We start from the raw sequence: 26,881 nt of genomic DNA on the forward strand, positions 1-26,881 counted from the left end.
CTGTGAAATCCAAATAAAGTTATAGTTTAGTAATAGTATTGTACCAATGTTAATTTCTTAGACGTGACAGTATGTGCCATGGTTATGTAAGAAGTTAACATTAGGAGAAGCTGGGTGAAAGGTATACAGGAATACTCTGTACTATCTTTGCAACTTTTTTATAAATTTAAAATTATTCCACAATTTAAAACAATTTAATTACATATGGTGCTCCCCTTTACATTCTCACTCCCCCTCAGAATTCTAATCATGTCTCCCTAATCATTGCCCCAATTCAGGTAATGCTGGCCTAAAACTTTTTAAACATCTTTTTTAACCCTTTCTATGAACAGCCTACCTGGGATTTCTTCTTTACCAAGACATGAAAAATAGATCACACTTGGGAAGTTTTAACTGTTTTCTGTTCCTAATAGGTTTACCATATATACCAGGTGTACCTTGAATTTGAACTTCCCAAAGCGGACAAGAGAGGGGTTAAAATAACATGCTCTGGGTCTCTGGATAAAAGCAAGGGGACATTACAGAAAATATGTTGTATATTAACAGATTATCTAATCTCTGGCCAAAAAGTACAATACATAGAAAATCAATTAACAGATGTTAACTATTAGCATCTCAACAGTAACAAGCTGCACTGAAATAAATGCCTTTGCTCTGAAAAACATGATGCAAATTGCTCAACTATTCAAGATAACAAAAACTCATAAAATCATATGGAACCATTCAATTAGACTAAATGACAAAACATGTATCTACCATGACTATTTAGTTTCTAATAGCTAAGTGAATACCCATCTTTCTCCATAAACCCTATCTTGTAGAACAGTCTTCAAAAGAGCTACCAGGAAAACATCACTATGGTGCTGTAACACCATATCAACAGCTCAGGCATGCGTGTGTGTACACACACATACATACACACAAACTGCAATAAGGTTAAACAACCTCAAAAGTTTGAAAACTACTACATGAAAGAACATTAGTGAAGGCTAAGCATTCAGAACCCTTCAAAGAAAAAGAAACCAAAGAAAAATAACTGAAATTTAAACCCAAGTTAGTTAATAGCTAAAGTCATTTAAAAGTTAAAATGGTCAAGCACAGTGGCTCATGCCTCTTCTCCCAGCTACTCAGGAAGCTGAGGTGGGAGGATGGCTTGAGGCCAGGAGTTCAAGATCAGCCTGGGCAACATACCAAGATCTAATAAATAATAAATAAAAGGTAAAATGATACACTGGAGTCCATTAAGGTCATAAAATCTGATATATTACATGGTACTAATATGTTGATAGTATTAAATAAATATTACACAACAGTACTCTGACCTGGACCACTTACAGAAAGATGAACAGGAAGAGTAATTCCTCCAAAATATTTCAACTCCCACATCTCTATTCAGCCACCAACCATACTTTATCTGTTTACAAGTCTTTCTCTAATACAGGACTGTGGTGAGATTGCCCAGGACAGAATGGGCCCTCAATAAATGCTTTCTGAATGAATGACCAAGCAGCAGTAATCTATCTCTGAGGTATTCTTACAAACCAATTCAATATCAAGACCTCAGAAGCAGAACATGCTGTATGCCATGCTACCACATTTAGGGGCAGGCAAGTTAATTGAAAAATAATTAACAGCGACTAATGTTTGTTGGGAGAAAAAAAGTCCTATCATGTAAGTCAGAAAAATAAATGTAAAAACTATAACTTGAAAATGGACAAAAAAGTGAATCTACTTATAACTTTCTAACATTGAAATACAAGATGTTCTTTAAGGAGTCTTTCATTATCCAGAATAATTTTATAAAGAAATTTGATACCAACTTAAATTAGTAAGTTAGACCAATTAGTGAATGGAATGAAGTCTAAGCCCAATTATGTGTTCAAACTGTTGTGTTCAATGCCTTGGGTGATTTTTTCCCTTCAAGACTGCAGAAAAATGCAAAACAACCCTCTTGACTGCTGAGAAGGACTAAAATCATTTCTTTTCCTCACAAGTATGTGCCCAAAAGCAATTACTTTCTGCTCCCATCCACCACAAATCAACACCACCTCCCGGCTTCCCATTCCCCACTTTCCATCCCCATCAAAGAATGCTGTAGAGTATCTGACCACTTTCATTTTATGCTATAAGAACCTCAGATTGCAATAAAATTACAATGCAACAAAAACAAATTTTTCTAAGTATGTTCTCATCCCCCATGGTGTTCCTACACTAATTTAGCTCCCTATTAGGTATTAACAATCAAGGAAATCAGAACACTCTCAATAGAGGTTACAATAGAAATTACAAATGGCCTTTTTTTAAGTTGTTGTTGTTCATGGATTCCAAAATTCAAAGTATACATTACCAGAAGAGTGTTTTTCTGTCAGTGCCTAAATTTACATGCAAATTACTATTTAATGATATGCAATTTTCCCTCTGAACCTATATATAATACTAATCAGTCAAATGTTTAAAAAGAATAACTGACCACGTTATTTTAGTTTTTAGACAATAAAAAGCCTATTGTCTAATCACCAAGAGATACATCAAAAAACTGGTTACTATTAGCTCTACACATGAATGACAGCTTGACAGAGACAAGCTGCTACAAAAGATTAGGAACTTCTAGTGACCACCAATGGGGTAAAGCAGAAGGCACGTACAGTATCTGTAGCTACCATTTCTACATCAAAAATTCAGAGCCCACAGATATGTAAACTATCAAGCTATCTAAATGAATGTGTGCCTGAAAGAGAAAGGAGAAGGAGAAAAACAATTTACACCCAAATCAACAGAAGAAATCACCCTGCGATTGAGCGTCCCAGGACCTTAAAACTTAATGTTTTGAGGTTTATGAACACATTCAAGTTCCAGTGCAACTATGTTAAAATAAAATTGGGCTGGTGCCAGGCGCGGTGGCTCACGCCTGTAATGCCAGCACTTTGGGAGGCCAAGGTGGGCGGATCACCTGAGGTCAGGAGTTCAAGACCAGCCTGACCAACATGGAGAAACCCTGTCTCTACTAAAAATACAAAATTAGCCAGGCGCAAAATTAGTGTTGGCGCACGCCTGTAATCCCAGCTACTCAGGAGGCTGAGGCAGAAGAATCGCTTAAACCTGGGAGGTGGAGGTTGTGGTGAGCGAGATCGCACCACTGCACTCCAGCCTGGGCAACAAGAGCGAAACTAACTCCGTCTCAAAAAAAAAAAAAACAAAAAAACAAAAAAACTGGGGCTGGGCACAGTGGCTCACGTCTGTAATCCCAGCACTTTGGGAGGCCGAGGCGAGCAGATCACCTGAGGTCAGGAGTTTGAGACCAGCCTTGCCAACATGGTGAAACCCCATCTCTACTAAAAATACAAAAATTAGCAAGGTATGGTGGCACACACATGCCTGCAGTCCCAGCTACTCGGGAGGCTGAGGCAGGAGAATTGCTTGAACCTGGGAGGGGGAGGTTGCTGTGAGCCAAGATCGCGCCACTGCACTCCAACCTGGACAGCAGAGAGAGGCTCTGTCTCAAAAATAAAATAAAATAAAATAAAATAAAATTGGCATAAAATTCGAACCCTGCCACACATCCTCAAGTTGGAAGACACACAATGGTAACAATAGAAAACACTCTGAGTAGTCTGGTTTACACTCTTCTAGGGACCTCGCATGTTAACTATGAATAAATATAAGTCCTGATAACATCCCAATAAAAGAGTGCTATTATGATTATCTCCATTTTACAGATAAAGAAACTAAGATGCAGATAGATTAACTCGCCCAATGTCATGGCGAGTTATGAGGCAGAGCAAGGATTTTAACCCCATCAGTCAGACTCCAAAGTTCGTGTTAAACAATAAACGTGTTTTCATCATAAAGGTTATACAATGGTCACCTTCTTTTTTAAACCTGATAACATTTTTTACTTCCAACTCTAGGATAGTATCATGCAACAGGAGAAGTATGACAGAGGTACCCATTCCGTTCCCAGCTTGATCAGTAGCTAGAGAATAGAAGACAAAGTGTAAAAAAAAAAAAGGAAAAGAAAAAAAGAAATAAAAGTACAGACTTTGGAATCACGAGACTCAAACAGACCCCTGAACAAAGTCTGGGGCTCAGTTTCCCCATATGTAAAATAAGAGTATTTATGTTATTGAAAAGGTCAAAGAAGGTAATGTGAATAAAGTGACAAGTACAGTATATAGGATGGGAGTTTTCATTTAAAGTTTACAGACATCCAGAGGGTCCACGGATGGGCTTCAGAGTCCACCAATCTCATAAAGTGTATTACAAACTGTATGTCTGCCCATTTTTTAAAGAATTGTTCCTGGCTTTCCACAAACTTTCAAGAAATAAGTTATCTCCAAAAAGTTAAGAACCACTGGAATACATAGCAGGTACTCAAAGAAAAAAGCTACCTTTCGCTCCTTGTTCTCACAAATTCTCCCTTTTTACTTAAAGATGACACACCAAGGCTTCACAATAAACATGCATTGTTTCTCACCATTTTCTTGGCTTGGGTAAGTAGTAACATATGCAAGCTTATGCCCCAATTCTCTAGCGATAGTCTAGGCCCTCAAACACTGCTTCATTTCTCTCTTCACCGAGAGGAGTACACGGTATATACTCGAGAAGAATCATCCACCTAGCTGCACAAAGCACCATATCGGCTAGGAAAACCAAACAGGAACCACAGCCTCAGGGCTGGACCGTAGACACCGGATGCCCCAACGCTACACGGTGAGACGAATGTGTTCCCCCAAACTACTGGGCAAACCAGGAGTCTGACCCCCCTACCCTTGTCCTCCCTCTCTCTCTCTGGAACTCTGGTAAAGGCAGGTCTTCTGGGCTCTGCCTAAGGCTGGAGAGAAACGTTACCCGAGCCGGGGGTTGCAGCGCGACGAAGTTCCACCTCCGCTGTCCTGGGAAGGGGCGGCAGCACTCAGCAGAAGACGGGCTCTCCACTCTCCCACCAAGACACCCCAGAGTTGGTCTCCACCCGGCCTGGGAACCGGCTCGGGGGATTGCCGTTTCCCCAAGAAGCTTCCGCTTCCGGGCTATCCTTTGCCGGAAGCAGTATGTGAATGACGTAGAAGTATTGCGCCGTTGGTGATTACGGAAGAACCAGGAGTTTGGCGTGACCATGGTGAGAGAAAAGGGTCCAAGAAGGGACGTTATCAGGCCACTTTTTGGGTGGAGAAGGAGGTAGTCAGGCCGTGGCCAAATTTCCTTCACATTATCCTTGCATATTTTCATTCTAGTCTTAGCTCTTAAACTTCTCCAAGCGGTGACTGTTACGCTTTCCAGAGTGGGGAAGAGGGTCTGGGTATTTGAGGCAAGAAGGGAAGGCAATGGACAAGAGAAAAGAAGAGACTTTAAAAGATGCCGTATGTTTCCAACTTTTTTAATTCTAAAATTTCTGTTTCAAGGGGAAGCAAAAGAAAACAAGGAAGTATGCGACCATGAAGCGAATGCTTAGTCTCAGAGATCAGAGGCTGTGAGTGTCTGGAATCAACTGCCCAGGGATATTCTAATAAGAGTCTAGAGAGGATAAGTAGTAAAAATGTTTGTTGTTATTATTTTGTTTTTTACTTATTATTGTATCTTAGATTTATATAGCATGAGATAGCCAGTGTTTAACAGTAATTTAGCTGCTGAGCGATCACACTGGGAAAGTGATCACTGGGAAAGATTCACGATGGGAATTAAACATTTCTTAAGTGTTCACTTTTTCTACCGTTATATGCTTTGTCTGCCATATCGCATTTAACCCTCATGTCAGTTCGGTGAAGTCCGTATAATTCTCTTTATGTTTTTACCATTACACTACTACATCCCCCTGGGGTGGGGCGGGGGGAGTGTTTCTTGTTGAAAGATGGCAAGGTTAGAGACCTTGTTTGTCTTGCGTTTCCAGTGCCTGGTACTCAAATATTTTTGTCAGGGAAAATGGGAAAACTCCAAGATATCTCCATTTTATAAGTCTTACTAATATAAGAATCCAAATCACTGTGGAAGAAGAAAGTGAAGTGATATTCCCTAGTATGAAGAGGATCAAAGCGGTGTCCCTGCTTAAGTGTAGAATAAGCATAGCTATTAAATAAAGACAGATCTTCAGTGAGTTTAAGAGTCTCAGAAAGCCGGGCGCAGTGGCTCACGCCTGTAATCCCAGCACTTTGGGAGGCTGAGGCGGGTGGATCACCTGAGGTGAGGAGTTCGAAACCAGCCTGGCCAACACGGTGAAACCCTGTCTCCACTAAAAATACAAAAAAGAGTCTCAGAATAAGAGAATAGTCGTTAAAACCTTCAGAATTATTCTTCTCAGCCTTTAGCGTGGATGTATTGTGTGATTTTTAGGAATGACACTCCATTAATAATAATTTCTTTCTAGTTAAAGGGTTAAGTTCTGTATATGCGTTTTTACATTTTAGCCCTTTATAAGAAGCGTATGGGGTAATACTTTTCCCCCAAATGTTAAAGCATCTGAATCTTCAGAAGATAACTGTCACCCTTTTACCCACTGCTTGGAAGTGGATTGTGATCCTTGATGTGAGAGATTCTGACTAAGAAAGAAATATAGTATAATCAGCTTTTATTTACTCATTAACAATTCTTATGCATTATTGGCATTACTGATTAATTCTGATACTTCCAGGTACTGTACTTTGCACTAGAGTTATTTGCTCAGAAAGAGTATGCTGACATTAACATGAAGAAGTCACAAAGTAGGATTTCTTCAGTAGACAAAAAAAAAAAAAAAAAAAATGGAACTTTAGATTTTTGAGATTTTAACTGCTGTGGTTTTTCTTCTCCCTTGGATTTAATTTACCTTTTTCTTCCTAGTAAAGAAAAGGATAGATTAAAACCTAAAAAGAAAGAAAAGAAGGATCCCAGTGCGTTAAAGGAAAGAGAAGTGTAAGTAATCAAACATTTGAAGTTTTCCTTTAAAACCATAGACCTCTTAGAAATCCAGGCTTTCCCTGAGCTGGTTTGCTAACTTATTTGTTAGTAAGTCTAGCACAACTATGTAGATGAAAGTGATATCGATGAGCATATATCAATTCTAGTGGTTTGAAGGTTTTTGGATTTTATGGAGCAGTAAAATTTCCCCTAAAATCCTGGAGATATTATCTAGGATTATTAACCTTTTCTTTGCCAGGGATCTTTTAAGAGACATAATTGCCATTGTTTAACACACCAGCATTTCTTAAAAGAGAGACTGTGTCACCAAAAAATATTTAAAATATATTTTCAGAATAAAGACATTTATATAAAGATATGACCTTTATATAAAGATATAAAGGTATTTCATTCCTTTTAAGTAAATACATTTAACTTTATGAAAACTTTACCACATTTTCCTTATTCTTCTAATTTTGCCCTGGATTGGTAATGGACATATCACGACAGGTAGATACTGATCCATGGCCTAGCATTTGGAATCACTGTCATATTCAACCCAGACAACTTGGGCTAGATGTGATGCAGGTCCTGCTGTAGTATATAATCCTAACACTAGACAAGCTGTTCTCTATCATATTCCATCACAACAGTTTTAGAATCCTATAAGAATGACAAACGTGTTGTAGTGTCGTTCTAATCATGATAACTGTATTCTACCTCCCTGTGCCCGTGGCGATTCTACTCTTGCTAGAGGAAGAGCTGGATTGGAGAATTGCTTTCTTTGTTTGTTTGTTTTTGATAATTGCTTTTTTAAAGTTGGTGACAAAGGTTGCCAGGGGAGCTGAGATTAAGATAATGATATTACTTTCTTCCTTGCCTTCCTTTTTAGGATTTATTTCCAATGAACATGGACAAAAGAGTTTACTGCAAACAGTCCCAAGCAGAGACTTCTTTTAGGTTTTTGTTAATACTAGGGTATCAATGTAAATTTTACTTTGTTCTTGTTTTCTTTTTCCTTCAGTCCCCAACACCCTTCCTGCTTATTTTTCCAATATAATACACAGCTGGGCCCACCTTACCACATCCTCGTTGATACCAATTTTATCAACTTTTCCATAAAAGCCAAACTGGACTTAGTGCAGTCAATGATGGACTGTCTGTATGCCAAGTGTGAGTATCATACTTTTATATTTCCATGACATTTGTACAGAATAATTATATTTATACAAATACATGAAAGGAGGGAGATGGGGTTCTTGTTAACTGAATTGCTGGCCATTTAATTTACAGTGGTCACCGTAGCAATGACCATGTTTAATGAATTGAACTATAATGCAAACTTGACTGGAAAAAATTAAACTTTCACAATTCAGAAAACACTTAGAAGTATCATTATGGACATCAATTTTGAACATAGGAGAGTTTTCTGTTTTAGAATTCTAGATTTTAAAATTCTAGATAAATGAAAAATATATTTTTCAGTATCTATATTCTTTTATGTTAACAAGGATATGTTCTCCCTTCTGCCCCAGTGTTGAAACACTAAATAAGACATTCTGCCATTTATGATCACAGCCCTAGAAGTTAGATAGATGATGGTTGATTCCTAAGTTTATTCAGTTTGGTATTTATTCGTACTACAGAGGATCTGAGGTAGTTTATTTACACCTAGGTATGCAATTTACCATTAATAGAGTTCCCCTGTGTATTTGTATATCCCCTCCTTTAAATGACCTTCCTTCACAACCATGAACAGGAAAAAGAAAACTAAGGCCATCTGTGAGGCCTATCATAGTAAGATCTGTCCCATTTGTAGCGGGTTTATATTTATATATTTTTCAGTCACCCAGTTAGAGGTATGAATGAAAATTAGGCTTAAACTTTGCCATAGAGGATAAATTACTGGAATCAATGGGAAAAATTTGTACCTCCCTTTTTGAGTTTTAAAGGCTACTATGTAATGAACAACAGTTGCAGAGTGATAGAAATGGTAAATGTTGTTTACTGATTTATTAAAATGAGCAAGATGAGAAGATGGGGGGTAAGGAATGTGTGAAGGAGGTAAGAAAGCGGATTCTTTAGATGCCTAAAATTAATTAAGAATGGCTGCAGCCGGGTGCGGTGGCTCACACCTGTAATCCCAGCAGTCAGGTGGCTCACGCCTGTAATGCCAGCACTTTGGGAGGCCAAAGCAGGCGGATCATGAGGTCGAGATCGAGACCATCCTGGCCAACAAGGTGAAACCCCATCTCTACTAAAAATACAAAAATTAGCTGGGCGTGGTGGCGCGTGCCTGTAGTCCCAGCTACTCGGGAGGCTGAGGCAGGAGAATCGCTGGAACCTGTGAGGTGGAGGCAGTGAGCCAAGATTGCGCCACTGCACTCCAGCCTGGCAACAGAGAGAAACTCCATCTAAAAAAAAAAAAAGAATGGCTGCATACATTTATTAGCTGTATATGTTTATTAAGATGTGAAGGTAGCCATCAGACGAGAAAAAAATGGAGCTAATGGAATAAAATAGTCTTCTCTACAGATCAGAATTGATTGGGTGGCAATAGTCAGGGGACCGTTGTTTTTTCATATAGGCCTTTCTGTATTACTTTTTAAAGCTATATACATATACTTTTTAAATAAATCTTTTAGAAATAATCTAAAGTTGAGGTGCTACCAGGCCTCTAAGAATGAGGCTTGCGTGACCCCATATGGGGGAAGACACTAAACTTGGTAGTCTCTTTGTATTTCCCATGGTATTTCTAATTGAGCTGCTTCTCCAGGAATGCTGTGACCTACTTATCAATGAAACGGCTAGAGGGTCAAAAGCGTGGCCCTTTGCTTCCTTGGTGAATTGCTTCCTTGACTCTATACCTCCACCAGTAATATCTAGATGGTGACTGTTAGAGCTTTAGGCAGTATAGCTTTAGTCTTATGGCTTTCTTTAAATATGTATACTTTTTTTTTAAGACAGAGTCTCGCTTTGTCACCCAGGCTGAAGTACATTGGCGTGATCTCAGCTGACTGCGACCTCCGCCTCCCAGGTTCAAGCAATTCTTCTGCCTCAGCCACCCCAGTAGCTAGGACATGCCACCATGCCTATCTAATTTTTGTATTTTTAGTAGAGGCAGGTTTCACCATATTGGTCAGGCTGGTCTCAAACTCCTGACCTCAGGTGATCCACCCACCTCAGCCTCCCGAAGTGCTGGGATTGCAGGCGTGAGCCACCGTGCCTGGACTTGCTTGCCTTTATACTTAAAGGAAGGCCTTTATCTTCCTCTTACCTTGAAAAGGCCTCTTGGATCTTTACATAGTTCCTGGTCTCTTCCATTTCCACTTTATAGTCCAACAAGGAAGGATAGTTTGCTTCCCATCGGCTTTCTCTTCTGCCTATGGATCCTGAGGCTGTTACTTTCCCTTTCCTTGTAGTGGTTTTCCTGAGCCTGCTTCCCTACTTCAGTTGCAAGCCTTTGCTCACTTCACTGCTACATGGCTCTGAAAATGGTCCTCTTAAAGAACACATTGCCTTGTTTCATGATCTCAGTATTAAAATATATATATATATATTTTGAGACGAAGTTTCACTCTGTGGCCCAGGCTGGAGTACAGTGGCGTGATCTCTGCTCACTGCAACCTCTGCCTCCCAGGTTCAAGTGATTCTCCTGCCTCAGCCTCCGGAGTAGCTGGGATTATAGGTGCGTGCTGCCACACCCAGCTAATTTTTGTGTAGAGATGGGGTTTCTCTATGTTGGCCAGGCTGGTATCGAACTCCTGACCTCAAGCATTCCGCCCACCTCGGCCTCCCAAAGTGCTGGGATTATAGGCATGAGCCACCACGTCTGGCCAGTATTAACAGTATTAATATACTTCTAAAAAATTCTAGCATAAAAAAATGAAAGTTGAAGCCTGGGCAACATAATGAGACCCCATGTCTACACAAAATTTAAAAATTAGCCAGGGGGCCAGGTGCGGTGGTTCACACCTGTAATCCTAGCGCTTTTCAGGAGTTCAAGACCAGCCCGGCCAACACGGTGAAACCCTGTCTCTGCTAAAAATACAAAAATTAGCCAGGCGCAGTGGCATGTGCCTGTAATCCCAGCTACCTGGAGGCTGAGGGAAGAGAATCACTGGAACCTGGGAGGCAGAGGCTACAGTGAGCTGAGATTGTGCCGCTGCACTCCAGCCTGGGTGACAGAGCGAGTCTCTGTCTCAAAAAAAAAAAAAAAAAAAGCCAGGCACGGTGGCATGCACCTGTGGTCCTAGCTACAGATGCTGAGGTGGGAGGACCACTTGAGCCTGGGAGGCTGAGGCTACAGTGAATTGTGATTATGCCACTACACTCCAGCCCAGGCAACAGAGCGAGACCGTGTCTTTAAAAAAAAAAAAAAAGAAGAAGAAAAGAAAGCTGGGCTGGGCAAGATCCTTCACCCTGTAGTCCCAGCAGTTTGGGAGGCCGAGGTGGGAGGAGTTCTGGGCTTGAGCTCAGGAGTTCAAGACCAGCCTGGGCAACATGGTGTGACCGCATCTCTACAAAAAAAAATTTTTTTAAATCAAGCTAGGCATGGTGGCTCATGCCTGTAATCCCAGCACTTTGGGAGGCCAAGGTTGGTGGATTGCTTGAGCCCAGGAGTTTGAGACCAGCCTGGGCAACTTGGCAAAACCCTATCTCTACCAAAAGAAACCACAAAAATTAGCTGAGTGTGGTGGAGCATGTCTATGGTCCCAGCTGCTTGGGAGGCTGAGGTGGGAGGATCACTTGAGCCTGGGAGGTCGAGGCTGCACTGAGCCATGTCCATGTCACTGCCCTCCAGCCTGGGTGACAGAACAAGAACCTGTCTCAAAAAGAGGGGGGAAAAAAAGGAAGTTGCTTGTAATGCATTTCCTCAAAGGGCAATTATAAAAATTCATAAATCCGTGTGAGATGGAGGGTTACTTTTATTTATTAATGAAAATGGCCTGTAATCCCAGCACTTTGGGAGGCCGAAGCACGCGGACTACCTGAGGTCTGGAGTTCAAGACCAGCGTGGCCAACATGGCAAAACTCTGTCTCTACTAAAAATCCAAAAAAAATTAGCTGGGCATGGCGGCAGGTCCCTATAATTCCAGCTACTCGGGAGGCTGATGCAGGAAAATCGCTTGAACCCCAGAGGTGGAAATTGCAGTGAGCCAAGATCGTGCCATTGCGCTCCAGCCCGGGCAGCAAGAGCGAAACTCCGTCTCAAAATAAGAAAAAAAGAAAATGGATCCTATATTATTTTTTTCTTTATAAAACAGATTTACTGAAATATAATTGACTCCCTTCACAACTATACAGTTCAACCCTTTAAAGTGTACAGTTCAGTGACTTCTAGTGGATTCGCAGAGTTGTGCATCATCCATCACCATAGTCAATTTTAGAACTTCCATTATCCCAGGAAGAAACCTGGAGACCCTTAGCCATCACCATGCAACCCTCACCATTCTCTCTAATTCTAGGCAACCACTAATCTACTTTTTGTTTCTATAAATTTCCCTATTCTGGACATTTCATAAAAATAGAATCTTATAATATTTGGTCCTTTTTCATTTAGCATACTGTTTTCAAGGATCATTTATATTACAGTTTGTATCAGTACTTCATTTCTTTTTATTACTAAATAATATTCCACTGTATGGATAGATCACATTTTAATCATTTCTACTTGCTTTTTACATTGAACTGTATATTTTGAACATTTTTCCATGGCATGTATATATAAATGGGCCTCATTCTTTTATTTTGAGTCAAGGTCTTGCTGTGTCATCCAAGCTGGAATGCAGTGGTCTGAGCCAATAGCTTACAGCAGCCTCAACCTCCAGGTCTCAAGTGATCCTCCCGCCACAGCCTCCCAAGTAGCTGAGACTACTGGAAAGAGCCACGATGCCTGGCTATTTTATTTATATATGTTTTGTAGAAACAAGGTATCAATCATGTTGCCCAAGTTTTTGGTTTTTTTTTTTTTTTTTTTTTGAGACAGGGTGTCACTGTGTCACCCAGGCTGGAGTGCAGTGGTGTAATCTCAGCTCACTACAGCCTCTGTCTCCCGGGTTCAAGCTATTCTCATGCCTCAGCCTCCTAGTAGCCAGGATTGTAGGTGTGTACCACCACACCCACCTAATTTTTTTTTTTTTTTAGGGGGACAGGGCTTCACTCTGTCACCCAGGCTGGAGTACAGTGGCGCAGTCTCAGCTCACTGCAACCTCTGCCTCCAGGCTTCAAGTGATTCTCCTGTCTCAGCCTCCTGAGTAGCTGGGATTACAGGCATGTGCCACCACGCCCAGCTAATTTTTTTTGTATTTTTAGTAGAGACGGGGTTTCACCATGTTGACCAGACTGGTCTCGAACACCTGACCTCAGGTGACCTGCCTGCCTTGGCCTCCCAAAGTGCTGGGATTACAGGTATGAGCCACCGCACCCAGCCCTAATTTTTATATTTTTTGTAGAGATGGGGTTTTGCCATGTTGGCCAGGAATTCTTTTTTAAAGTTACATATGGCCAGGCATGGTGGCTCACGCCTATAATCCCAGCATTTTGGGAGTTCGAGGCAGGTGGATTGCTTCAGGTCAGGAGTTCGAAACCAGCCTGACCAACACAGTGAAACCCCGTCTTTACTAAAACTACAAAAATTAGCTGGGCATGGTGGAGGGCACCTGTAATCCCAGCTACTCGGGAGGCTGAGGCAGGAGAATCGCTTGAACCTGGGAGGCAGAGATCACGCCACTGCACTCCAGCCTGGGCAACAAAGCGAGACTTCAAAAAAAAAATAAAAAATGAATAAAGTTACATACTATAATTGCTTCTCAGCCTTTTGGCTAAGATCAGGTGTAAAGTTACATACTATTCTATTGTTTAAATACATAATTTTTTAAACCCAATATCTTATTAGGTATTTTGGTTATTTCCAGGTTCTACCCAATTAACAAGTCTATAGTAAATATCCTTATGAATATGTCTTTCTAAGAGTGTATTTCTTTAGGATACATTGTCTAGAAGCTGTATTATGTATCAAGGGATTTGTGTATTTTTAATAGGTATTGCAAATTTGCCCTCAAATAGTTGTACCAATGTATATACCTACAAACTTAGTATGAGAATACTTGTTTCCTCAATATTGGGTATTTTCTTTTTTCTTTTTTTTTTTGAGATGGAGTTTCACTCTTGTCACTCAGGCTAGAATGCAATGGCACGATCTTGGCTCATTGCAACCTCCATCTGCTGGGTTGAACTGATCCTCCTGCCTCAGCCTCCCAAGTAACTGGGATTACAGGTGCCCAACACCATGCCCAGCTATTTTTTTATTTTTAGTAGAGACAGGTTTCACCATGTTGGCCAGGCTAGTCTCGAACTCCTGACCTCAGGTGATCCGCCTGCCTCAGCCTCCCAAAGTGCTGGGATTATAGGCGTGAGCCACTACGCCCGGCCAATATTGGATATTTTCATCTGTTTAATCTTTGCCACTCTTCTAGGTGCCACTCTTCCCAGTCTTTGGCCCAATAGACTTGGTTCAAATGTTGGCTTTACCATTTGCTATCTATTTAGTTAACTTCATTGTGTCTCAGTTTCCTCACCTATAAAATAGGGATGATGATTTTTTTTTAACTATTATATGGCTTTCTGTTTGATAGTTGTCAAACAGAAGTTCTTAAAATTTTTATGTGATCAGATTTACATTATCTGGCTAATTTCATGGTTTCTTGTGGTTCACATTTAAATTTTATTTCATCTGAGCCAGGCACAGTGGCTCACGCCTGTAATCCCAGCACTTTGGGAGCCCAAGACAGGAGGAATGATTGATCCCAGGAGTTCAAGACAGCCTGGGCAACATGGCAAAGCCCCATCTCTACAAAAAAAAAAAATGTTTTTTTTTAATTAACTGGGCATAGTGGTGTGTACCTGTGGTCCTCGCTACTCGGGAGGCTGAGGTGGGAGGATCATTAGAACCCAGGAGGATCACTAGAACCCAGGAGGTTGAGGCTGCAGTGAGCTGAGATCGTGCCACTGCACTCCAGCCTGGGCAACAGAGCAAGACTCTGTCTCAAAAAAATAATAATAATAAAAATAAATAAATAATTTTTTTTCCCATCAGGAACTTACATTAATATAGAAATAATGATGGAGTTCAGCTTAGTTTTTTTTCCCCAGATATGTTTATAACAGGGAATCTGCAGTTTGGGGTTGGGACAATCTTAGTTTCTTAGGGTTTTCTTCTACTCTAGCTCTTATTGTATATTTCAGTGTGCTAATTTTGCTGTCATTGCAAAAGTGTCCTGGGTCTTTTTAAAACTCTGAGCAGGGATATAATTCAGAGATAATTTCTTTACAAGTTCTGCTCTTAATGTGAATTTTTTTCCCTGGCAGGTATCCCATGTATAACCGATTGTGTAATGGCTGAAATTGAGAAATTGGGGCAGAAGTATCGAGTGGCTCTAAGGTAGGAAGGAGGTAAACTAGATCTGTTCTAGATTGGTATACTGAAGATTCATCTGTTTGCTGTTTAAAGATTTCTTGGCCAGTTAGTTTAAGTGAAAATCATACAAAACTATTTATCATTTTTTGGGGGGTTGTTTTGGTCTTTCTCTCACACAAAAATCAGTTCCAGTTAGAGTGTCTAAACTTTTAATAGAAAATACAGAGAATATCTTGGCCAGGCTCGGTGGCCTCTAATCCCAGCACTTTGGGAGGCCGAGGCAGGCAGATCACCTGAGGTCAGCAGTTCGAGACCAGCCTGACCAACATGGAGAAACCCTATCTCTTCTAAAAATAGAAAATTAGCTGGCCATGGTGGCGGGCGCCTGTAATCCCAGCTACTCAGGAGGCTGAAGCAGGAGAATCACTTGAACCTGGGAGGCGGAGGTTGCGGTGAGCCTACATCACGCCATTGCACTCCAGCCTGGGCAACAAGAGCAAAACTCTGTCTCAAAAAAAAAAGAGAAAATACAGAGAATATCTTAATGAAATTGAATATTTGTTTATAGCAAAAGATATCATTAACAAAGTAAATAGACATACATAATCAACAAAGGGCTTATTTTCAAAATGCATAAAGAACTTCACATCCATAAGAAAAACATAATTCTTAAATTCACAATGAGTTGTCATTTAGTGCCCATTAGATTGGCAAAAAATTTTTAATGAGCTTGACAATGCCAAGCATAGTTAAGACCATGAAACAATGGGAATTCTCATACTAAACTACTAAGGGTATAAATTGGTCATCACTTTGGAGGGCAACTTGATAATATCTGGTAAAATCCAGGTTGTTCATACTCTTACAACACAGTCTTTTAACCTGGAGATCACAGTCTACAGGTAATTAAATTTGTTTAAAGGATCACGATGCCTGGTAGGTTTGGGGTTTTTTTTTGGTGTTTTCTTTCGTTTTGTTTTGTTTTGTTTTTGAAGCAAGGTCTTGCTCTGTCACCCAGGCTGGAGTGCAGTGGCACAATCAGGGCTCACTGCAGCCTCGACCTCCTGGGCTTAAGCAGTCTTCCTGCCTCAGCACCCTCAAGTAGCTGGGACTACAGGCATGCAACACCTTACGTGGCCAGTTTTTTAAAATTTCAGTAGAGACGAGGTCTCACCATGTTGCCCAGGCTAGTCTTGAACTCCTGGGCTCAAGTGATCCTCCCACCTTGGCCTCTCAAAGTGCTGGGATTATAGGCATGAGCCACCACACCCGACCCCCGAGTATATTTTTTAGTGTAATAGAAGAAACTATAGGCTGGGCACGGTGACTCATGCCTGTAATCCCAACAAGTTGGGAGACTGAGGCAAGTGGATTGTTTGAGCCTAGGATTTCCAGTCCAGCCTGGGCATCATGGTGAAACCCTGTCTCTACAGAAAGTAAAAAAATTAACCAGGTGTGGTGGCATACACCTGTAGTCTCAGCTACTCGGGAGGCTGAGGTGGGAAGATTGCTTGAGCCCAGGAGGCAGAGGTAGCAGTGAGCTGAGATGGTGCCACTGCACTTTAGTCTGGGTGATAGAGTGAGACTCTGTCTCAAAAAAAATAAATAAATAAATTATAAAATAGCATGAATATGTAGAAAAAATTGGGTACTGCTTCACAAAACTTTTTTCGCTGTTACGTGTGTATATGTACATGTGGTATATGTGTGCATAGTGTATGCTAGATAAAATCTATCTCATGCTATGGGTTCTGGTAAAAAAAAAAAAAAAAGATTGCTATAGAGAAGTTCACCTACTATTGGAGTCAAGTATTGGCATCTTCTTAGGTACGTAATAGCAAAAAATTGCAGACAGCCAAAAGAAATGGCTTTTCTTAAGCCATAAAGGATGGCCAGGCATGGTGGCTCATGCCTGTAATCCCAGCACTTTGGGAGGCCGAGGCAGGCAGATCATTTGAGGTCAGGAGTGATCCTGAACATGGTGAAGGGTTTCACCTTTCTCTACTAAAATATGAAAATTAGCCAGGCGTGGTGGCGGGCGCCCATAATCCCAGCTACTCTGGAGGCTGAGGCAGGAGAATCATTTGAACCCAGGAGGCGGAGGTTTCAGTGAGCTGAGGTCGTGCCACTGTACTCCAGCCTGAGCTACAGAGCAAGACCCTGTCTCTAAAAAAAAAAAAAAAAAAAAAAAAAAAAAAAGGACTGGATACAGAAGCTCACATATAATCCCAACACTTTGTGAGGCCAAGTGGGGAGGATTGCTGGAGCCCAGGAGTTTGAGACCAGCCTGGCCAACATAATGAGACCCTGGCTCTACAAAACTTTAAAAATTTGCCGGGCGGCCAGCTGGGCGCAGTGGCTCACGCCTGTAATCCCAGCACTTTGGGAGGCCGAGGCGGGCGGGTCACGAGGTAAGGAGATCAAGACCGTCCTGGCTAACATGGTGAAACCCTGTCTCTACTAAAAATAAAAAAAAATTAGCCGGGCGTGGTAGTGGGCACCTGTAGTCTCAGCTGCTAGGGAGGCTGAGGCAGGAGAATGGCATGAACCCGTGAGGCGGAGTTTGCAGTGAGCCGAGATCTCGCCACTGCACTCCAGCCTGGGCGACAGAGCGAGACTCCGTCTCAAAAAAAAAAAAAAAAATTTAGCTAGGCATGGTGGCTTGTGCCTCTACGGAGTTCAAGGTTGCAGTGAGCTATCACACCACTCCACTCCAGCCCCAAAGACAAAGTGAGACCTTGTCTCTTTAAAAAAGAAAGAAAAGAATAGATAAGCTGTGGAATGCTCATGAATAAAATACTATACAGGAGTGAAGATGAGTGAACTAGAGTTATGTGCCAATGTGGATAAATCTCAAAAACAATATAAAGTATAAAAAAAACAACAGCAGTCAGGCACTGTGGCTCACTCCTGTAATCCCAGCCCTATTGGGAGCCCGAAGCAGGAGGATTCCTTGAGCCCAGGAATTTGAGACCAGCCTGGGCAACATAGTGAGACCCAATGTCTACGAAACATTTTAAAATTAGCCAGGCATGGTGGCATGTACTTGTATTCCCAGCTACTTGGGAGGCTGAGGTAGGAGTATTGCTTGAGCCAGGGAGGTTCGAGATCATACCACTGCACTCTAGCCTGGGAGACAGCGAGACCCTGTCTCAAAAAAAACAAAAAGAACAATGCTGAGCACTGTTAGGCACATCTGTAGTTCCAGTTACTTGGGAGGCTGAGGCAGAAGGATCACCTGAGCCTAGGAGTTTCAAGCCAGCCTGGACAACAAGAACCCAATCTCTTAAAAAAAAAAAACAAGAACATATGTGGAGTATACCATTTATCTAAAGTCTAAAAACATGCAAACCAATACTGCATTGTTTATAGATATGTATATATGCTTTTTTTTTTTTTTAAGACAAATTCTCACTCTGTCGCCCAGGCTGCAATGCAGTGATGCTATCACAGCTCACTGCAGCCTTGACCTCTCTGGCTCAAGTGATCCTCTTGCTTCGGCCTCCCAAGTAGCTGGGACTACAGGTGCATACCACTATGCATGTCTGATTTTTTTTTTTTCTTTTGCATGGATAATTTTTAAAAAAATTTTTTTGGTAGAGGCCGGGCATGGTGTTTCATGCCTGTAATCCTGGCACTTAGGAAGGCTGTGGCGGGCGGATCACCTGAGGCTAGGAGTTCAAGACCAGCCTGACCAACGTGGTGAAACCTCATCTCTGCTAAAAATACAAAAATTAGCTGGGGGTGGTGGCAGGCACCTATAATCCCAGCTACTAGGGATGCTGAGGCAGGAGAATTGCTTGAGCCTGGGAGGCAGAGGCTGCAGTGAGCCAAGATCATGCCACGGCATTCCAGCCTAGGCAACAGAGCAAGACTCCATCTCAAAAAGGCTGGGCGCAGTGGCTAACGCCTGTAATCCTAGCACTTTGGGAGGCTGAGGTAGGCAGATCATCTGAGGTCGGGAGTTCTAGACCAGCCTGGCTAACATGGTGAAACCCCGTCTCTACTAAAAATACAAAATTAGCTGGGCATGGTGGCGCATGCCTGTAATCTCAGCCACTCAGGAGGCTGAAGCAGGAGAATCGCTTGAACCTGGGGGGCAGAGGTTGCAGTGAGCTAGGATCGTGCCAGTGCACTCCAGTCTGGGTGACAGAATGAGACTCCATCTCCAAAAAAAAAAAAAAAAATTTGGTAGAGATAGGGTCTCACTATGTTGCCTAGCTGGTCTCAAACTCCTGGCCTCAAGTGATCTTCCTGCTTTGGCCTCCCAAAGTGCTGGGATTGTAGTCATGATCCTCCACACCCAGCCTGGCAATTTTTAAAACAATAAAAATAAAGAATGAGAGGGGAGAAAATAGAGGCACCAAGTGGAAACACTTAAGTTTGGCTGTCAAGAGATGCAGAAATGGGGTGTTAGCTGGAGGGGGGTATAGGTAAAAAGATTTTTTTTCTTAAGACAGAGAATATATGACAGCATGTTAGTATGTTTCTAGGAAAGAGCTAGTAGAGAGGAGATAAGTAATTTCAGGAGTAAAGAGATAACTGAAAGAGCATAGTCCTAGACTGTTGCCCGCCTCGTTTGTCAGGAACCAGTCCATCCTCCCTCTAGTGTATCCTCCCCAGCACAGCCTGCTTAGTTTTTCCAAGACAGAGCTTTGTTCTTATCACTTTGTCCCCCAGAAATCTTTAATGACTCCTCATTACCTGTGTCATCGCACTCCTCAGCCTGGCATTGGAGACTCTTTCTAGCCCCGTTTTGTTCTTCTCTCCACAAACACTCTTCCCCCAGCCAGAAAGATGTGTTTACTCTTCCCCAAATACCAAGAAACCATTTTACAGTTGGCTGGTGTCCTATTTGGTACCCTCACATTGCTTGGCACATTCTTTAATCTTATTTCACCCCATGTCATTTTTTTCTAAATATTCCCAACCCACATTGACCTAGCACTGAACTCCTGCAATATGGAGGAGTATTTGTGTTGCACTTGGTACTTATGTGCTGTCTTGTATTTTTCTTCATTTCAGTGACTCATCATCATTGTTAATAGAAAGAGCATGGCTCTCAGAATCACACAGAGTTGGGGTTTTTCTTTTTCAAATATGTATGAAAATAATACGTTTGAATGTTTTATGGCAAACAATATAAGCATGTACATATAGTAAAAGGTAAAATTCTGCCTCTGCATTCATACTTTGTCCATTCTAATACCCCAAGAGTGACAACTGAGAAAGGTTAATATATTTTTCCAGACCTTTTTCTGTGCAAATGCAAATCTAAATAAAGAGTATTGGAAAGAAGGATTTGTATTTTATTGATTAAATCATAATATACATATACATATATATATATATATGCGCATATGACCTGCTTTGTTTATTCAACAGTTTAGTGTAGGTCCTTCCACATTGGTATGTACAGCTCTACCTCACTTTTTATTAATAGGATAAGGGCACCAAAATGTGTTTAACTTTTACCTTTCTAATGGATATTTTGATTTTCTTCACTTACTATAAACTGCGCTGAGTGATCATCCTTGTGCCTATATTCTTGTTCATTTGTGTTTAAGACAACTTAAAAGTGAAATGGTTAGGTTAAAATGGGTTTTGTTTTTGAATCCTGGCTTTTCCCAGCTGTATAGCTTTGAATGAAGTAATATAATCTCTCTAAGCCTACTTCGTTATCTGTAGAATAGATATATAATAACTCAGAGTTTTGTAATGATTAAATGACCCAAAGCACAGCAGCTGTCAGCCTTCATTCCCTGCCCCGTGAATTGTCTTTCCAGTTAGAGGATAAAGTTCAGGAGGAGAACAGTGCCTTAAAATCTCTGCATAGATCATGTTACTTTTATTGCACTAATTAAGACTCAGAAAGTTATCCAGTTGATTGAATGTTTTCTTTAATCCACCTACAGGATTGCCAAGGATCCAAGATTTGAACGATTACCATGTACACACAAAGGAACCTATGCAGATGACTGCTTAGTACAGAGAGTAACTCAGGTATTATCAGTTCATAACTGTTTACTTTGTGCTTAAAAAAAAAAAAACGTAAACTATTATCTCCTGAATGTTCATGGTCAGTAAAACATCTAGGAATATACATTGTGGTTAAATTTTTAAAAAAAATTGCATAGCATTCCTTCGTAAGAAGCATAGGTGTCTTCATTTACTTGAGAAAGTGGATTGAAAATGTACGCTCTAACCATAATGGAAAGAGCACAGGCTTGGGGAGGAGACATGGGTTTCACATCTCAGCACCTGCATTTACTGGCTATGTGATTTGGGACATTTAACTGATTCTTTATCTCACAAATCTCTGTAAAATGATTTTAAGTGAGTTTATGTAGAATCCATTTATTTTTGATGTAGGAATTTTGTTCCTCTTCACGATGCCTAATCCAGAAGTGCTTCTTAGTTATATCTGAGAGTCTCCCAAGATGCTGTTTCACACATAACCTAGAATGAGTAGGTTTTTAATTCCTTCATTAAGCACCACAAGGACTTCTGCTACTGAGTGCTTTTATAAGGGCCTCTCTTTGCTGATGATAATCTTCATCTGCTCTGCTGACCACAGAGCCATCCTTTTAGCCACTTCACCCCATAGGTGGGGCCAGTATTTCCCACAGCACAGCTGACACCACTCTGCCACTTTTTATAAAACTCAGTAGGAGAGTCAGACATGACAGAAGTGAAGCTTCCTATAAAATAGCTTTCCCTGACAGCTAAATATTACTGCTTTTATAACTGCTAGGCTCTAGTTTCAGGCCCTGAAGATCCTACTTTAGGCTTCCTGTTTCGGGGGTAGCTTACCTCTAACATCAGTAGGCCCAGAGCACACCCAAGCCCCAAGATCTAGGGAAAGGAGGGAGCTATGGCCTCCAAATTAAGGCACTTTTTATCTCCATGGAGTTCCTGGGAGCATTTTCCCAAAACTAAAGAATTGTCTGCCCCAAGTGTGAAAGTCCCTTTCATTTATGAGCAGAAAACAGTTTGCAGCTTGTGAATAGTTTTCTACCTTCTCCTCCTCAAGATTCTAAATGCTGCATTCAGCCCAGGCAACTTGTTTATTTTATATAACAAGATTAGGAGCTCCTAGATCATAGTAGGTACTCAACAAATTGTTATAGCCTGCCCTTCGCTACTTACTGTGGAAATGAACGATTCTCAGACTAGTCAGTCGTTGTGCCATTATCCAGTAGTCACTAAGTGTGTTCAGTGACCTCAGTGTGAACACCACTCCATGTCTCTTACAGCATAAGTGTTACATTGTGGCCACAGTTGACCGGGACCTTAAAAGAAGAATCCGTAAGATTCCTGGAGTTCCTATCATGTACATTTCTAACCATAGGTGAGAAATTTCCTTTGGAGAAGGGAATAGAAATATATAATTGATATCAATTGAAAATGAGGACAAGTGATAAGGTTATAAAGGATTTGAAAGAAATTATTGTATCAAATGTTTACATAGTTATGTTTGAAGAAATGAGACAAAGCAAGAGCAAGGGCAAAAGAGAGATAGGATTTAAGGAATGAGGCAAACATTTAAATTGTTAGAGTAAGATTACTGGAAGAAATAGACGTATTGTTTTAAATAAAAGCAGTAATTTAAATCAAGCTAATCTTTTTGGCCAGAAATACCTGTTTTGAAAGATTTTTTTTTTTTATTAATACCTCATCTGAGAAATGGAAAGCCTATTTAAAAAAAAAAAAGCTGTTATCCTTCTTGGCTATTTTTTGTCAGTCCTCAGACTTATTTTCCAGCTTTTCAGCTTGAGGAGAGCACAATGTAGTGGGAAGTCTGTGGACTAAGAAGTTGGACTTACTGATCTCAGATCCTCAGTTCTGCTCTTGCTGACTTTGTGACTTTGAAAAAACCATCATATTGTATTATAGTCAGCATTTTGCTGTAAATCATTCATTATGATGTTCCCCTAAATTGTTCCCACTGACAAAAAGGATTCACAGTGGGGGCAAGAGTATTGCACTCTATAAAGGAGGGGTTTTTAGATGGGTTCTCTTCCCATCTTTCTTACCAGTGTTAATTTTTTGTCCTGATCAGATACAACATTGAACGGATGCCAGATGATTATGGAGCCCCTCGATTCTAATTCTTACAAGACACAGTTCCTCTGCCTTTCTTCGACCAACTTTCTCTTGTTGCCAGTTCATTACACGAAATGTAGCGGGATTTTTAAGGAATCAGAGAGACCGATGGAGTTCAGGAAGATATTTATTATTTAGGTGCACTGGCCCAGTCGGATTAACATCCAAAGGACTGAGCCCTGAACAAAGAGTTAAATTACCTTTTAAGCATTTTGTGGGGCCAGGGGGGTGGGGGCGAATCTGTGCAGGCGGAAGCACATTACAGAAGCGAGAAAGACAGTTATTCAATTAACTGAGACATGCATTACATCATTTCTTACTTTTCAAGGAAAATCATGTTTTACAACTTGAGTTTATCTGTCTAGTTACCTTGCAGCTGCACAGCTAGAGAAACGGTATTTATAATGCCTGGGAAAGGAGGAGAGATAAGGCTCACTAGCCACAGAAAAACAGGCAGTTAATTTTTAAAGGACTCCAGCTCTTTCTCTTTCTCTTTCCCTGTGCCTATCACTGGGAATTGGATTTTCTTACATGCAACTGAGTTTCTGCTTACACATTTTTTAATTTCTTTTAATTCCTTTTCCAATGCAATAGCGTGAATTATTATTCTGTTGACCTATTTGCCTTACTGTGAGCTGAGGGTAGTTCAATATGCTCACTCTTTTTTTTTTTTTTCCTTGAGATGAAGTTTTGCTCTGTCACCAGGCTGGAGTGCAGTGGCGTGATCTGGGCTCACTGCAACCCCTGCCTCCCATCCTTCAAGTGATTCTCCTGCCTCAGCCTCCTGAGTAGCTGGGATTACAGGTACACGCCACCATGCCCAGCTAATTTTTCTTTTTTGGGCAGGGGGTGGGTATTTTTAGTAGAGACAAATACTTTTGTATTTTTAATACAGAAAAATATGCCTCGGCCTCCCAAAGTGCTGGAATTACAGGCGTGAGCCACCATGCCTGGCCTGCTCACTTTCTGATGCTGCTTTTTTGTTGTTTGTATGTTTGTTTATTTGTTTGTTTTGAGACGGAGTCTCGCTTTGTCACCAGGCTGGAGTGCAGTGGCGCGACCTCGGCTCATTGCAACCGCCGCCTCCCGGGTTCAAGCGATTCTCCTGCCTCAGCCTGCAGAGTAACTGGGACTATAAGTGCGTGCCACCACGCCCAGCCGCTGATGCTGTTTTGCCACTGATGCTGTTTTGAAATTGATATTTTGTCTCATAAAAATTAGGCCAGGCATGGTGGCTCATGCCTGTAATCCCAGCACTTTGGGAGGCCAAGGTGGGTGGATCACCTGAGGTCAGGAGTTGGAGACGAGCCTGGACAACATGGCAAAACCCCATCTCTACTAAAAATACCAAAAAAATTAGCTGGGTGTGATGTCACGTGTCTATAATCCCAGCTACTGGGGAGGCTGAGGCAGGAGAACCTCTTGAACCCAGGAGGTAGAGGTTGCAGTGAGCTGAGATTACGCCACTGCATTCCAGCCTGGGTGACAGAGTGAGACTGTCTCAAAAAAAAAAAAAAAAAAATTAACGATGGTCAAAGGGTATAAAATCTCAGACAGGAATAGTATGTTTTATACTTTTTTTGAGTTCTGTTGTACAGTGTAGTGCCTATACTTAATAATGGAGTATTATACATTTCAAAATTGATGTTCTCATCACAGAAATGTATTTGAAGTATTGCATATGTTAACAAGTTTGATTTAACTATTCCATATTGTATCCACAATTTATGATATCACTTTGTAACCCATACATTTATATAATTATAAATTGTCAATTTACAATAAAAAATTTTTGTTGCATCTTTTTAGAAATCAGATATTCTGATGATTGCTCACATAATTTGGCGGTCATTGTTTTATACTGACTTACTCAATAAACATTTATTAAATGTGTACCAGGTGCTTAATAAGAGATGGTCCTGCCCTCAAGACACTCATTATGGTGGGAGAGAAAAACATGTAAATGAATAAATACCATAAAATAGCAGTGCTAGGGTAAAAGTTTCAGAGGCATGTCATGGGCACATAAAGGTGGAATGATTTTTTTCTACTGGTTGGGATGGGGAGGGAGGAAAGGCCAGTGGTCATGTGGTTTGAGCTAATCTTAAAAATGAATAGGTGCTTCCCCAGTAAATTAGGAATGGAAGATGAAGCATAGGAAACAGTACACCATAGAAAATCCATTAACCTATGTATAATCTCAGCACTTTGGGAGACTGAGGCGGGCAGATCACTTGAGGTCAGGAGTTTGAGACCAGCCTGGCCAACATGGTGAAACCCCACCTCTACTAAAAATTCCAAAATTAACTGGGCGTGGTGGTGCATGCCTGTAGTCCCAGCTACTTGGAAGGCTGAGGCAGGAGAATCGCTTGAACCAGGGAGGCAGAGGTTGCAGTGAGCCGAGATCGCACCACTGCATTCCAGCCTGGGCGACAGAGTGAAACTCTGTCTCAAAAACAAACAAAAAACCTATGGATTTGTGGGGATTTGGTATATTATTAAGGTGGTATTTCGTTTCTGTGGGAAAAGGAAATTTCATTAACAGGCCAAATAGTCTGGAGTCATTCTGTTAGTGTTAGAATACTAATTCCACCAGTTAATATCTGTATGAGTTGGACAAACCATATAACCCATTTGTTGCCTTCCTTGTTTCCTCTTTAAAATGTTTAATCCGCAAAACATACCTGATAAAGTGAGATTAAATTGAATAGTACCTGGCCCAAGTAAGTGTTGTTCAGTAAATGTTAGTGATTATTACACAATGGCAAGGTGGCTATCCATTTGAAAAAAAAATTAGGCTGGGTGTGGTGGCTCACGCCTGTAATCCCAACACTTTGGGAGGCCAAGGTGGGCAGATCACCTGAGGTCGGGAGTCCAACACCAGCCTGACCAACATGGAGAAACCCCGTCTCTACTAAAAATATAAAAAAACAATTAGGCAGGCATGGTGGCAAATGCCTGTATTCCCAGCTACTCTGGAGGCTGAGGCAGGAGAATCGCTTGAACCTGGGAGATGGATGTTGTGATGAGCCGAGATCATGCCATTGCACTCATTCCAGCCTGGGCAACAAGAGTGAAACTGTCTCAAAAAAAAAAAAAAGAAAAAGAAAAAATCAGATTCCTACTTCATATGATTCATAAAAATATTTCAAGTGGATCAAAGACCTAAATTTTTTTTTTTTTTTTTTTGAGACAGTTTCTCACTCTGTCACCCAGGCTGCAGTGCATTGGCACAATCATGGCTCACTGCAGCCTTGACCTTCCCAGGCCCTGATGATCCACCCTAGCCTCTCAAGTAGCTGGGATTTTTGTATTTCTTACAGAGATGGGATTTTGCCATATTGCCCACCTTGGCCTTCTAAAGTATTGGGATTATGGGCATGAGCCACTGTGCCCACCCTAAACTTATTTCTAAGCTATGGAAGCATTAGGAAAATAAATGTAAAGAAAAATGTGTTTATCACCTTTGGATAGAATTCTTAAGCAGAA

General features: G+C 41.1%; 2 protein-coding genes across 10 annotated transcripts in view; one reads left to right on the forward strand and one right to left on the reverse strand.

Annotated features, from left to right (window-relative positions):
* The window catches only part of AREL1 (apoptosis resistant E3 ubiquitin protein ligase 1), a 52,279-nt gene extending 47,253 nt beyond the window's left edge, over positions 1 to 5,026 (reverse strand). For 5 of the 6 annotated variants that reach the window (XM_024231614.2, XM_024231615.2, XM_063715926.1 and 2 more), the window contains exon 1: positions 4,849 to 4,986. The gene's annotated coding sequence lies outside the window, so the exon portion shown is untranslated. Of the gene's footprint in view, positions 1 to 4,848 lie in introns of all 6 variants that reach the window. The other variant, XM_024231612.3, reaches the window with a different exon arrangement.
* FCF1 (FCF1 rRNA-processing protein) lies at positions 5,022 to 25,287 on the forward strand. 4 transcript variants are annotated; one of them, XM_024231123.3, is made up of 8 exons: positions 5,059 to 5,175; positions 5,400 to 5,467; positions 6,811 to 6,882; positions 7,892 to 8,040; positions 15,238 to 15,310; positions 21,202 to 21,289; positions 22,543 to 22,637; positions 23,349 to 25,287. In XM_024231123.3, the coding sequence occupies exons 2-8, from the start codon at positions 5,433 to 5,435 to the stop codon at positions 23,395 to 23,397; spliced, it is 561 nt and encodes a 186-aa protein (XP_024086891.1). In that variant the 5' UTR covers positions 5,059 to 5,175; positions 5,400 to 5,432; the 3' UTR covers positions 23,398 to 25,287.
* Positions 25,288 to 26,881: the final 1,594 nt, after the last annotated feature.

The sequence above is a fragment of the Pongo abelii genome, chromosome 15 (assembly GCF_028885655.2).
Source record: "Pongo abelii isolate AG06213 chromosome 15, NHGRI_mPonAbe1-v2.0_pri, whole genome shotgun sequence".
Lineage (NCBI taxonomy): Eukaryota > Metazoa > Chordata > Mammalia > Primates > Hominidae > Pongo > Pongo abelii.

Coding starts and splice junctions, on each gene's coding strand:
- FCF1 (XM_024231123.3), top strand. CDS start 5,433: ATGAAGCGAATGCTTAGTCTCAGAGATCAGAGGCT. Junction 5,468..6,810: donor AGTCTCAGAGATCAGAGGCT/GTGAGTGTCTGG, acceptor TTTTCTTCCTAG/TAAAGAAAAGGATAGATTAA. Junction 6,883..7,891: donor GCGTTAAAGGAAAGAGAAGT/GTAAGTAATCAA, acceptor TTTTTCCTTCAG/TCCCCAACACCCTTCCTGCT.